The 14,179-nt window shown below is 40.2% G+C and overlaps 1 protein-coding gene across 2 annotated transcripts in view; it reads right to left on the minus strand.

The window, feature by feature from the left end:
• Positions 1–556: 556 nt before the first annotated feature.
• Positions 557–14,179, minus strand: part of CERS6 (ceramide synthase 6) — a 120,151-nt gene continuing 106,528 nt past the window's right edge. The window contains exons 9-11 of one of the 2 annotated variants that reach the window (XM_054174826.1): positions 5,337–5,493; positions 4,888–4,911; positions 557–3,482 (exon numbers count right to left, since the gene is read on the minus strand). In XM_054174826.1, the coding sequence (XP_054030801.1) occupies positions 3,321–3,482; positions 4,888–4,911; positions 5,337–5,493 (343 nt within the window). In that variant the 3' untranslated portion in view covers positions 557–3,320. The remainder of the gene's footprint in view (positions 3,483–4,887; positions 4,912–5,336; positions 5,494–14,179) is intronic. The other variant, XM_054174836.1, reaches the window with a different exon arrangement.

Below are 14,179 nucleotides of genomic sequence, written 5' to 3' on the forward strand. Positions count from 1 at the left end.
CCTCTATTCTGAGCTGGCTAAGGAGAGAAGACAAATTCTTACTATTTACTATTAAGCTCTACGTATAATTTCCTCATTTTTCTACTTCAACATCTCAACCACTGTGCCATGTACTGGACTATAAAAAGGGAGCATAGAAGCTGAAGACAAATAGATTATAGAGTACAAACCCTCATCTCTAAAATTACTAAAATGACAATTCTACAAAAGGTACGAATATACAGAACCTTTTAAGATCTTGCATTTAGCATGACCCATGAGAATAATTTCAATCAATTTCCTGGAATATGTGTGATAATTATTCTCCAAGCACGGCCTCTAAAAGCACCTTATAAAGCTCTTCGGCAGCAAAGCAAACAGATCCAAATGAAAAAGGAAACAGTTGCTTGACATTCTGTTTGCAGAGTGGAAGTTCAAGCCAGTTTTGACATCCAATGGTTAAAGCAATGGATCAAAATACACTGCCATGTATGACCACTAGAACACTTGTTCCTTCCTGCTAAAGACAGAAAAAAAATTGTCTGAATTTTTAATTAAAAAAGCTGTTGTGTGAAAGTTAAATGATTTTTTAGTACAATTCACTGAAGTTCCGAATGGTACTTTACTCTTACCTTATTTCCCCATATATCTCATCTGAATCTCTCATCTCACCTATTTCCCAGACATATCTGTATTAAGTTTCTTCTAGGTTGCTAAGAAAGGACTCTAAAAAGCCAGGTTTGGGGATGGTAAGTCACGTCACAGGGAGTCAGCCAAACTGTGGTAACTGTTGCATGCTTTAGTCATCATAGATGCAACTGAATTTAAACCTCAATCAAAGTGTTTCAATCCAAGTTGCATTTAACAGGGGGATAAAGAGCATATATATCCAGCCAGAAAATCATCTAGAGGGTTGTAGCCTTGACTGTGTATTTCAATCAATGCTACAGATAGTTCAGAACAGCATTCTGTCCCGATGTAATATTTTGTCAGAACAATACTTTTTAAACAAACTTTGAAGAAGGGAAATGGTCCAGTGGAGGTAGTAATCAACACCATGAAAGAGGTGTGTTTTACCTGCTGTTGTGAATTACCATTGCAGCACTTCAGAAATTATAATAGTAATTCAATAAATCTCAGGATAGTCTTGTTTTAAAATTTCGGTATCAGTAATTATTAAACAACTGCCACTTCAAATACTGTGGATGGGATACTTTCCATTGCAATTGGTGTATTTCCACCTGTATGGCCTGTTGTGCCATATGAAATCGGAGGCGCAGGAGACAGATGAAAAAAATTAGAGCCAGAGAAACTTTTGGGGGAGAAAGTGATTAAAGCATGACTCCCTTGCTCCCTCAGATATATTCATGGACATATAAGCCATACAGATACCGATGACAAGGCTACCTGGCTTTTTCAGAGGATGCTCTGTGAGCAGTAAAACTTGACAGGTCTTCCACAACTCACAATTTTTCAGTTTCCTTACCTCTATTGTCTATTTAGTGGAGTTACTACTTTCATTAACCCCATTCCGCCCTTACTTTTAGCACATTGCTTTGTTAATAAACAAGGGGGCCTGTGGAAAATAAAGGCTTCAGAAGTTTTTAAGAGTAGACTAGGACAAATATAATTTTTTCAAAAGAAAGAAGTGGCAACACAACTTTCTTCAATGGAGCCTCTAGAAAATAGAGCCTTTAAACATGTTTTATGGCATTGGAAACCATCCATATTTACTTTGCTATTTGCATAGGTGGAAGGAGTCAGAAAGATATCCTGGCTTACAATTCCAGCTGAACACAGCACTCCAGTCCCTTTGTATATAGAAGACACACTGTCATTTTTATTTTAATTTTTTTCTTTATATATAAGTCTTTGGTCTATAAGCACATTGGTTCTATGTGCACACACACAATACTGTAGAACAGTAGGTTGCATAGAGTCTGTTACCTAAGAACCTTGCCTACTTTTGGCACTGCTGTCACAAACTACAGAAAAGCATCCTGCAAGAGCTGTACGATCCTTAGCATCCTATACCAAACTTTGACTGAAAGACTGGGAAAAGTGTGTATATAATGTTTAAAAAGATACTTATTGGGGTGTTATTTTGTCTTCTTTGGGACACAGGTTCTAAATCATCGATGAAAAAGGAGTGCAAAATTATTTTACAGACACCCTTTATTTTATTTGTAAAGGGGATAAAATATTGCTGAGTGTTCCAGGTTTGCTATGAATTAAGTGAATTTTGCTCAAGTTTTCATGCATTTAAAATAAACTACTTCTAGTAATGTATGACATTCTGCCTTCTCTCTCTTCACCCTACCAAAAAAGTGTTAATAACTCTAAGAAAGATACCTAGACTGAACTGTGTCTAAGGAAGCAATGAACATTTCATCTGCCTATTTTTTCTCTATTACACCTCTGTTCTCATCTGTCTGAATGTGCAAGAACAGTTTCAGCAGTGAGGTCTGGATTCACAATGGTGCACTTGAACAAACGTCTTTCAACATCTATCTCTGCAAAAAGCTAAGACCTGTAGAGGTGAAAAATTTCAAGGCAAACAAAAGTGAGAATGAGTTTATCCTAACAGTTGACATCAGTGCTTTGGGTATTTGCACAACAAATCAAGTCTACTTCTAATGCAATTAAATACCAAATTGAATTTTAAATTGTGCTAAAATAATATAAACAATATCCCACAATTACCACAGGCTTTTGTTTTCCTTTCTCCCCAAATTGCTGATTGACCACATTACCTACTACTTAAAATATCAATCCAGTATTTTAAAACTTTATGTCAGAGGAACAGCCACTGTGATTTGATAGGCAATTTCAAAACCAGCACTTTAAAACACAAAGATAGCAAAAATATCTGAAGCAGATTTAAAATCTATAAAGCTATGTTCTATCTTACTGTAAGTAACAAATCAAGCAACTATTACTTATAGCAGACTCAGCAAAAGCAACAGGGATGGACAGAAGAGATCTGAGTGTGATGCTCTCCACTACTGAGAATCCCAAGAGAGAAAGTTGGAGAATGGATATTCCCTTTTGTCCAGAAGTTCCCAAAAGGATACAAAATAAATAATATTTCAAAGACAGTACAAGTGAAAATACTGCTCCCATTGTGTCTGTTACATACACATACAGCATGCCTACATATACAGAATGGTGTGTTGTCTTCATTCACAAACAGGAAATATGGCAGTGCACTATCAGAATGCTTTGATACTCCTATTTTTTTCTGATGCTGAGATATATGAAGAAACTGCATTCACAACTTAGAATTTAAGTCCAGTAGCAAACAGTTAATTCTGTTTGTGTCTCATGATTGAACTCAAGGATTAATGCTCCTCTGAGCAAGTGCCGCCAGTAAGATACCCGTTTGTCCCATTGGCACCGCTGGTCCCATTAGTGGTGATAGTGCTGTTAGGGGTCTTTGAACGAGGTACTGTTTCTTCCTCATCTGAGCTTGACTCAATGTCACTTCGGTCATCCTTTGTAACCTGTAGAATTTGGAAATGAAGGAAGCATAAGCACCACTACATGTAATTTGCAGTAATCCTCTACTCCAAAAAGCACTCATGACAATTCTGCTCTTCAGCTCTCAACTTGGAAAGAGCCATTTGCCCTTGGGGCTCCCAGTGTTTCTACCAACCTTGCAATATCTTAACATGAGTGATGCTATTTTGTTGGGAACGGAGAAAAAATAAACACACAGTTCCCATGTACCTCCTTGTATGTAAAGCTTTTAATGTCAACACCTAGTAAGTCCACAGCTCTGATACCTGTGAAACTGAGCTTCAGCTGAGGTCAGAAATTTCATTCTGTGCTTACACAGCTTACTTAACAGACTACTTCAGTCTCTTTTATATAAAGGGACCTTTATATTAAAGCTGTTTGGGATACAGAATTACATCTTGAATTACACTTTCATCAGACACAAAAGAATGGGTCCAGCACAGGGTACTGCATGGCTTTGACAGACATGAGGGCAGATGAGATGATCAAAAATGTTTGCATCACCTTAAATTCTCTTCAAATATTAGATTGTCTGCCAATTCTTCTGTTAGGGTCCTGCTCTGAAGGCAAACAATAAAAGAAGATTCTATACTGCAGCTAGTTGTGTTAAATGTGATCCACTCTCTTTATCTTTAAAATGCAGCCACCTACCAGGGTATTTGCACTTAAAACCTAAGAGAATGCACTACATTTTGGAGTACTTAGTTCTATTTGTTTATCCCCAAAAGAACACACTGGAGTATTTTCTACAGAAAGAGTATAGAAAATAAATAACTACGTTTGTAAAGCCCCTAAGCTTAACAGTAAGCAAGAAATAGATGATCAGGATTTAGTTACATATTAAATGATAAAATAAAATAACTAGGGATGAAGATCTACTGTAAGGTATCAGTGATATGTTATGAAAACACTACTTATTTTACTGCAGAAATTGAATGAAAGGGATGAGGAAGTAAGTTAAGATCTGACAGAAGAAGAATCCTCCCTGCATATGTCCTACACGTGGCCTTTAACTTGGTTGCTGACTTACTGTGTCTAACTCTACTCTCATACAATTTATATTTTCTCCTGCACAGTTTGAACTGCAAGACTGCTCTTAAGCAAGCTTCCTGAATGGCAGCAGAGCAGCTACTTACCCTGCTGATATACATGTGTAAAAATGTAACATAGTAGTACCCACTTACTACAGATAGAAGTGGGTTTGAGTGATATTAGGCAATGCATAGCTGAGAAGGAAAAATACTCTTTAAAGATAGCCTCCATTTAAATATGTAGACACAAACAATGGATAAAAATACCAAGCACAAACTAGAAATTAAAAAAAGCCCTCCACAAATGCCAGTATTACACAGAATAAATCTTTTGCATAACAAATCGAAAGAAACTTACATTCAAAGGGTTCCACTTCCCAGCCTTCCAGCACAGCACAAAGAAAAGGATAAACAAGCAGAGTAAGAGAGAGTAGGAAACACTCTTTGAAGTCACTGGTGTAATTCAGACAGGACAGCTGAGGCTAATAATTATTAAAAGCATAGGAGACTGAAGTGGGGTTTCTAGGTAAAACACAGTTCATGAATGCACTGTCTTTCATACACAGCGAACAGCGGATTCTGGGCGCTGCTCAGTACGAGGAACTTATAAAGGAGTATATTAACTTATCAGGCATTTGTCAGAAGGAGTAGAAACAAGTTTCCATGAAAGGAAAGAAAAATTTATATAAAACATGTTTTCAGTAATGTGCTATGGATTAAGAAGAAAGAAATAACCAAAAAGTCAGTGATCTTATATAAAAAAAAAAGTTAAAATCCTAAACAGGAAACAGAATTATGCTGTCTTACCTTGCCCTTTGAAATAGCTTTGTAGGCTGCTTTTATGATTAGGTAGGACCAAAAACAGTGCAGAATTTGAAGAATCACAAGCAGCATGTTGAAAACCCACAAGGCAGGAAAATTGCCCAGAGCTTCATATAGTTCAAACAATGTTGTGTTTAATATCCTAGAAGAGAAAGGAACAGAAAAATAATTTAACAATCTAAAAGAGGCCCTTTTTAATCAAGGTGACAAGTATTTAATTAAATGGGATCCACATGGATAGTTGGTTTTCAGAGTAGTAGTGACTCAGATTGAATCACACAAGTGTCTCCAGAGAAAAACAACATCAAAATGTTGATTTCAGTGTTTAACTTCATTTTGCAAACATCACATATGTAAAACAAAGATCCTCAGTGTGCATTTCTGATCTTCTTTTATAAGGCTGGCGTATGTTGGTTGTCTCAAATAACTCCTCCTTTGATTAATAACATAGATTATTTTATTCAATTTTTTAAAATAAAGTTTTTTAATCTTAGCTGTCTCCAGTAGGGTTTTGGTGGCCCCGTATCACCACGGGGTAAGAGTGTGTATGAAGACCGTTACACTACAGTGCAACTCACACACAGTACCGTGTTCTTCAAACAGGATTCCCAGGCTGTGACAGTGAGCTGCAATCTCTCCCATGTTACATGAGACAGGTCTGTACCATGAGCTGAGCAATGCTTCCTAGGTGCTCCCATATGAAGTCCTCTCTCTCAAATCCAGTCTTGGAGCTGATGGGTTGTTTCAGTGTACACAGCTATGAATATCTTTGCCTTCTTAGTACCAGCAATATGAGTGATGTACGGTGTGGAACTGAAAACAGTTTGGGACAGTTCAATTAAAGTCAGACTTCAGCAGCACATGAAATAGTGGTGCATGCATGGCAGGATTCAACCTCTTATGGGGTTTTCTCAGAATAAGAGGGAGCTTTGGCTGAGCGTTTCAACATAAATGCTAATTTAATGGAAACCTCAGCACCAACAGGAATCCAGAACCAAAATTATCAACTAATCAAGAGATTTAACCCTGGGTCCTGAACGTCCTCTGTGCTTGCACTAACTGCTATAGTACTGGGCAGGTCTGGGGGCCACTTTTTGCACAAAATCCAGTTTTAACACTACTTACGTACAAGCAAGAGTGAGGTTTAGCAGTTACATAGAAGGCAGGTGGAAAACAGGGATACTTGGGGGCTGCAAGGGGTGGGGACAACTTATTGTCGTCTTTCAGTAATTAAAGGGGGCTTGTAAGAAAGATAGGGACAAACTTCTTAGGAGGGCCTGTGGTGCTATAACAGGGGTAATGGTTTTAAACTGAAAGACTAGGTATAAAGAAGAAATTATTTTGAATGAGGGTAGTGAAACACTGGAACAGTTTGCCTGGAAAGGTGGTGGAGACCCCATGCCTGGAAACATTCCAGACCAGGTTGGAGAGGGCTCTGAGCAACCTAACCTAGCTGAGGATGTCCCCACTCATTGCAGGAGGCGTTGGACTAGATGCCCTTTAAAGGTCTCTTTCAACGCAAGCTGTTCCATGATTCTATGAAATTAAGGCAATTCTATAGATATTTGAACAAAGTTTTTGAGAAGCAACAGGCAGTAATAGTGATGCTGTAAAAAGACTTCTGAAGCTTTGTGAAAACAGCACAAATTATTGTGCTTCAATATTCTGCCATAGCAGACAATTTCAGTATGGACCTCAGCAAGCAGCCTGAGAGCACAGAGTGGACAATAAACAGTGTAAACAATGATATTTCTGGAAACAAATAATGATGTATCAATGCTTGTTAATTAGAGGGCGATAAAGAAGGCAATATAAGGATTTGTAAAGATTCATTAAAACAGTCCATTGGCTTTTCGTTCCCATCATGTTTACACCAAGTCTCTCCTGCAAGCCACTAGATGGCAGGGGTAATCAAGCAAAGGGCTTCGCACAGCTCTTGGGCTGCACCTGCCGTGTCTGAAGGCGGGAGAAGTAACTGAATCCTTTCTGTAAGGGCTTTGGAAGAGCACAGCTCTCATTTGGAAAGCTAGAGATACAGGGTTTTTAATAATCAATCACACTTGCCATAATCCTTTACAACAACACATAAATCAGCTGAAGTAGTATTAATCAGAACAGAACTGAACAGAACAGAACAGAACAGAATAGAATAGAATTAACCAGGTTGGAAAAGATCTTCGGGATCATCGAGTCCAACCTGTCACCCAACACTATCTAACCAACTAAACCATGGCACCAAGCACTCCATCCAGTCTTTTCTTGAACACCTCCAGTGATGGTGACTCTACCACCTTCCTGGGAAGCCCTTTCCAATGGCCAATCACTCTTTCTGTGAAGAACTTCCTCCTAACATCCAGCCTAAACCTCCCTTGGTGCAGCTTGAGACTGTGTCCTCTTGTTCTGGTGCTGGTTGCCTGGGAGGAGAGACCAACCCCAACCTGGCTGCAACCTCCTTTCAGGTAGCTGTAGACAGGTCTCCTCTGAGCTCATCTTCCCTAGGCTAAGCAACCCCAGCTCCCTCAGCCTCTCCTCATAGGGCTTGTGCTCCAAACCCCTCACCAGCTTTGTTGCCCCTCTCTGGACACATTCCAGCAACTCAACATCTTTCCTAAGCTGAGGGGCCCAGAACTGGACACAGTACTCAAGGTGTGGCCTAACCAGTACAGAGGCAGAATGACTTTCCTGCTCTGGCTGGCCACACTATTCCTGATACAGGCCAGGATGCCATTGGCATTCTTAGCCACCTGGGCACTGCTGGCTCATGTTCAGCCTACTACCAACCAGTACCCCCAGGTCCCTTTCTGCCTGGCTGCTCTCCAGCTACCCTGACCCCAGCCTGTAGCACTGCATGGGGTTGTTGTGGCCAATGTGTAGAACTCATCACTTAGATGTGTTAAATCTCATGACCTTGGACTCTGCCCATCTGTCCAGCCTGTCAAGGTCCCTCTGCAGAGCTCTCCTGTCCTCTAACAGATCAACAACTGCCCCCAGCTTGGTGTCATCTGCAAATTTACTTACAACAGCCTCAATCCCCTCATCCAGATCATCAATAAAGACATTGAACAGGATGGGGGCCAGCACTGATCCCTGGAGGACACCACTAATGACTGGCTGCCAGCTGGATGTGGCACCATTCACCACCACTCTCTGGGCTTGGCCCTCCAGCCAGTTCCTAATCCAGCACAGAGTGCTGCTGTCCAAGCCACGGGCTGACAGCTTGGCCAGCAGTTTGCTGTGGGGGATAGTATCAAAGGCCTTGCTGAAGTCCAGGTAGACCACATCCACAGCCTTCCCCACATCCACCAGGCAGTCACCTGATCATAGAAGGAGATCAGGTTGGTGAGGCAGGACCTGCCCTTCCTAAATCCATGCTGGCTGGGCCTGATCCCTTGGGCATCCTGTAAGTGCTGTGTAACTGCACTCAAGATGACCTGTTCCATAATCTTGCCTGGCACTGAGGTCAGGCTGACAGGTCTGTAATTCCCTGGCTCCTCCTTCTGGCCCTTCTTGTGGATGGGCATCACGTTGGCCAGCTTCCAGTCATCTGGGACCTCTCCAGTGAGCCAGGACTGTTGAAAAATGATGGAGAGTGGCTTGTTGAGCTCATCTGCCAGCTCTCTCAGCACCCTAGGATGGATCCCATCCAGTCCCATGGACTTGTGGGGATCCAAGTGGCTGAGCAGGTCTCTTAACTACTTCCTCCTGGATCACAAGGGAACTATATTGCTCCCTGACTCCATCTGCCAGCTCAGGAGGCCAGCTGTCTGGAAGACAGCCTATTCTGCTATTAAAAATTGAGGCAAAGAAGGTGTTAAGTACCTCTACCTTTTCCTCATCTTTAGTTACTATATTCCCCTCCATGTCCACTAAGGAGTGGAAGCTGTCCTTGCCCCTCCTCTTGCCATTAATATATTTGTAAAGGATTTTTTGTTGTCCTTCACAGCAGTGGCCAGTCTAAGCTCTAAATGGGCTTTTGCCTAATTTTTTTCCTGCATGACCTATGTACAGACAGCAAACCCAGAACACAACATTTAGTGGTGATGACTGATGGGTATGAACAGCATTTTATACCTTTTCTTTTTTGCCTTCTTACACTAAACTGCACGTGTGCTTTGTAATTTATTGAGAAATGGATGTTTTATACTTTGCTGCTGTGCTTTAACACTGTCTTATGGAGTGAACATGAGAAAATTAATCTGTTTTTCTAGTTTTCAAGAACCCAATCATATTATTGTTTCTGCTTCAGCTGAAACTCTTCAAGTCTCAGCTCACTGGCTTTGTTCTGCCAATAGTACCTCTACATGGCACAACACTCCACCTTATAATTCAAGGACACGCCCTCATGCATATCAACACATACTTGCAGTCAGCACTGTTTTACTTCACTAATACTTATTTCAGCTCTCACAACTATATCAAATGCAAACTTGAAACCACCAACTCCTTTATGCAAAGCTACCATTGTTCACATCAAACTGTCTTCTTTTTTCTCTCTCTAAAATTTTATATGCTTCAGAAGTACAAATGTAGTTTCTCCAGGTTTCTCTTCCCCCAGGCAACTGGTGACAGAACAAGAGAACAGAGTCTCAAGCTGCACCAGGGGAAGTGTAGGCTGGATGTTAGGAAGAAATTCTTTCCAGAAAGAATGATTGGCCATTGGAATGGGCTGCCCAGGGTGGTGGTGGAGTCACCATCCCTGGAAGTATTTAAAAAAAGACTGGATGTAGCACTTAGTGCCATGGTTTAGTTGATTGGATGGTGTTAGGTAATAGGTTGGACTTGATGATCTTGGAGGTCTTTTCCAACCTAGATAATTCTGTGATTCTATTTTCATTCATTGAACCAAATTCACATCTGAGGACTTCCATAGGCATATAAAAGCAGTATTAAGAGATGCAGATGGTCGGTTCTTCCAGAAGTTCAAAGATGAGGAAGACAGCAAAGCAAAAAAAGAGTGCTGCTTGTTCTAAAAGCAGTTTCACTGCAAGCAAATGAGTCATCTGCTGCTTATTAGATAAAGGAAATAAACCTTCATTAAAAAAAGTAGACCTCTTTCTAACCTGCTTCTGTCAACTAAGGACAGGACTGGAACTCTCCATTAAACCTGCATAAAGATCTCACTAACTGCTTAGCAATGCTAAGGGGCATCAGTGACCTGATGTGCAGGCCAGGTGTGCAGATGGAGCTAAGGCTATGTCTAAGCATGTAGAGATGAAGAGAAGTTGAATGAAAAATACAGAAAGCTATAGAAAAAAATGCAGCAAAGCAAATAAACTTTCTCAGAATAAATCAATTGTTTTACGCTGAAAGTCTGAAATGGGGAGGGCGGAATCATAAGGTTAGACAACTTCCTATCAATCCCACTGCTGAAAGGATTTCATAGAAGCTTTTGAACCAGCTACACAAATAACAGGGACTGGAAAAGCTACCATGAGAACAGACTGCATGAAGGACAAAGTGCCCGTAAGATGTATATGCAAATAAATTTTAGGTTCAAATAGTCAAAAGGCACTCAAGCACTTAGATCTGCAAACATGTTTGTTGGAATTTTTACAAACTCCAGTGGTTAAACCACAGATTTCAGTATGAATGGTGGAAACCTTGATTTTTGGCTGACTTGAAACAGCTGGACTTGATCTCCTTGATCTCCCAGGGAGAAATTACTTTAAACTGCAAGTGCTCTACCTCTCTGTGAACTTTTGTCAGTATTTCTCAAGTCTCTGCCATTCGCAATAAAATGTTAGCTTCTGCTAAAACAGGTTCTGGACTGAGACATTTTTCAGAGGCCCTTAAAGATTCCGATAGCTGGACAAACCACCACAATCTCATGGAAGGTGTTATTCCCACTTTAAATGCATCCCAAGTGGAGTTGTGCACCTGGCTGCAGGAAGCTCTTAGTTTAGCATCTTGAATTAAGGAGTATGGCTCATGAAACCAAATGAAACCAAATTCTCTGCTTTAGCTCTGCTCTTACAGAGATTTGTGGTGGTCTGTCAGGAACACTGCTGCAATACCTGAGCCACTGGGAGAGGTAATTCTGTACTTACTATACTAATGCTCTAACTGCACGCTCAGAATAAAATTAATACATTTTTGACAACTACTAAACAATCAGCTACATCACATTGACAATAACAGTTTCCCCTCTACTGTCTAATTCTTTATTTAGCCAATGAAGCAGTACTTAGGAGGCTGCTGGCAACAGGCCCATACATTGACTCAGATAAGGTTACACACTCCCTTCAGTTTAGTAGGCACAAATCCAGGCTCTTGGACAACAGTTACTAATTGTCCCACACCAGGGATGAAAGAAGAAAAGGGAGATGAAGGAAGAGATACAGAGACATTGGTGGAAGAGTAAAATGCTTCTTTACACTTGCCTGAGAACTGGCAAAACCATGCTATTTGCTTCTGTAAAGATCCTGGTAGGAGTGAAAGGAGGCGAGAAAGAAAGCCACATGGAAAGAATAGACATTCTTTTACAGAAGAGGTAGGAAATTAATTATAAACTCTGCAAAATGAAGCACAGCAGGGTGATGGGCTCTACTATCATATCCAATGGGAGCAAAAACTGTGCAGCTGAAGTGAGTGCTACTGCAGGCTGCCTTAACTTCTGTGGTACTGCCCAGCGGCCAACATGCTGTGTGTGCAATGTGCTGGTTGACAGGTATGTTGCTACCAGTGCAATAGCCAGAAGTCTAGAAGTGTAACCAAGGACAGTAAAACATGATACCAGGTATCTGCTTGTTGAAATAGTTCAGAATAAATGTATTTATCTCCTTTACCAAGTTTATATTAGACAACAGCAGTCTATGTTGCACCATAATCAGCTACACTGGGACATCCTTCAATACTGCATTCTTTACAGAGCAAATAGATGATTACATGTTGGTGGGCATTAATTAAATTAAAATCCTATTTAGTACAAGTAATCCAGCAATACTGCTGTCAGCAATGCTTCAGAGCTTCTGCTTTTTGAATTTTTCCTTTAAAAAAGAAAAAATTGCACTTCTGCCCCAAAGCATAGTAGTTTACTCTCCATTATACATGGTAAAAAGAGGCGAAGATCAGAGAACAAAGAGTCAAGAGTCCTAACCTTTGGATTTAGCTGTTCTATTATTAAGTTATCAAAATTTTTAAAAATTTCTTTATATAGTTTACTTCTGTTTAAAGACAGGTACAAGGTATTGGTGCATCTTGCCTGCTGCATAAAGATGCCGTGAGAAGTAATTAATTGGCTTGTTTATAAACCAGCATGGACTGCTTGCTTGAGAGATGCCATAAAACTGACAAGTAAGAAAACCCCCCAGTAAATCAGTGAGATTCACAGATAAATGAAGAGTTAGTGGAGTATGAAAGCACGTGTATGTGCACATGCTGATCAGGCATAGGATGATAAATGAGCTACATTTTATCAGTAGTGAAGATTTATCTCTGGGATTTAGACCTTCACTGAAATCTACTAGGATTTCATATCCCAGACTGTTCTAGTTACTTTGACAATGGTAAGCTAACACTACATGACTGGTGACCTGACGACAGATGTTTCTGTGTGAGATGTTTCTGTTTGGATGAGCTAACAAACTTTTTACCTGTGTATGAAATGATATGCAAAATAGTCATTAAATTGGAGAAACTTCGGTTTATTGCATTTGTGTGTCCTGAAGCCCTCAAGCTGCAGCACAGCTTAAGATTTAATTATAGCAAATCCAGTACACAAACGCCTGTAATGCCAACTTCTTCCTCTTCCGAGTTTCAGCTCGGCCAGCTGCTCTGTCTGTATCACTGTTCTGCTTTAAACAGATGCTTCTTGGTTCTTGGAGTGGAAGAACAAGCTGGTTTGCCTTTTTTGATCCTGCTGTCCCTTAGGTTTTCAGTCACCCAGTGCAGGATTTATGGAACTAATCGGTGCATGGCAAATATGAGGGAATAGTAGAGACTCACTATGAACTGAGAAGTCCGAGGAACCAGTCACCCACAGCATCAACCAAACAGGGAAGGAAGGACTGGGGAAAGAGAGAGATGATTTTTTCCAACAACTTTTCAGACTGATTCCTCAGATTTTTTGGTTGATGGTGCTCATTATCATCTTCTATTAGACAGTAAATTGATGAAAAAAAAAAAATCTCTGCAAAATGCCACAAAAGAAGGGATATAAACTTTTGAGTCGGTAGTGAGAGCAATATTATATCCACACACTTCAATTTATCTGAGAACTCAGCATCATGTGAAGTTCTGCTTATCCATACTAGCCTCACATCAGAGGATTTCCCGGCATTGTGCTCAGTTGCTGTAGAGATGAGTAGCTCTTGTCCTAATGCAAATTTGGAACAATACCTCTTTGCAGAAATCACAGCCCTGCTACTGAGACTGTGTTATTTTAAGGCCTGTGCAGATCAATAGGATTCCCCATTACTTAACTGAAATGATGGAACAGGCAGGAAATTATTCATGTTTGATGTATTGAAAAAGAGACCATTCTGATTAAGCTGTCACTGTCCTGAGTTCAGCTGTGCTTTTCTTTTTGCTCAATTCCTTCTCATCAACATCTACTGCCCATTAACTGATTTTGCAGCCACTAGTATGAATAATAGTATTTCCACTCGTGTGCATAGAAAAGAAGCATGAATAGAAGGTCAGAGAGGCTTTCACAATCCAAGCTCAAATCTCAGGAGAGTCTTTCAGCAGACATTAGGATATGAGAAGAATTCAAATTTCCTAGTAGAATGTAATTATGCTCAGCAAAATGTTGTATCAGTAATGAGTTTTGGCAAAATGCTTGTGTAAAGGCCTGTGATCATAACAGAGCCACAGAGAAAGTATGCTAT

Source organism: Dryobates pubescens, chromosome 2 (assembly GCF_014839835.1).
Source record: "Dryobates pubescens isolate bDryPub1 chromosome 2, bDryPub1.pri, whole genome shotgun sequence".
In the NCBI taxonomy this organism is placed as follows: Eukaryota; Metazoa; Chordata; class Aves; order Piciformes; family Picidae; genus Dryobates; species Dryobates pubescens.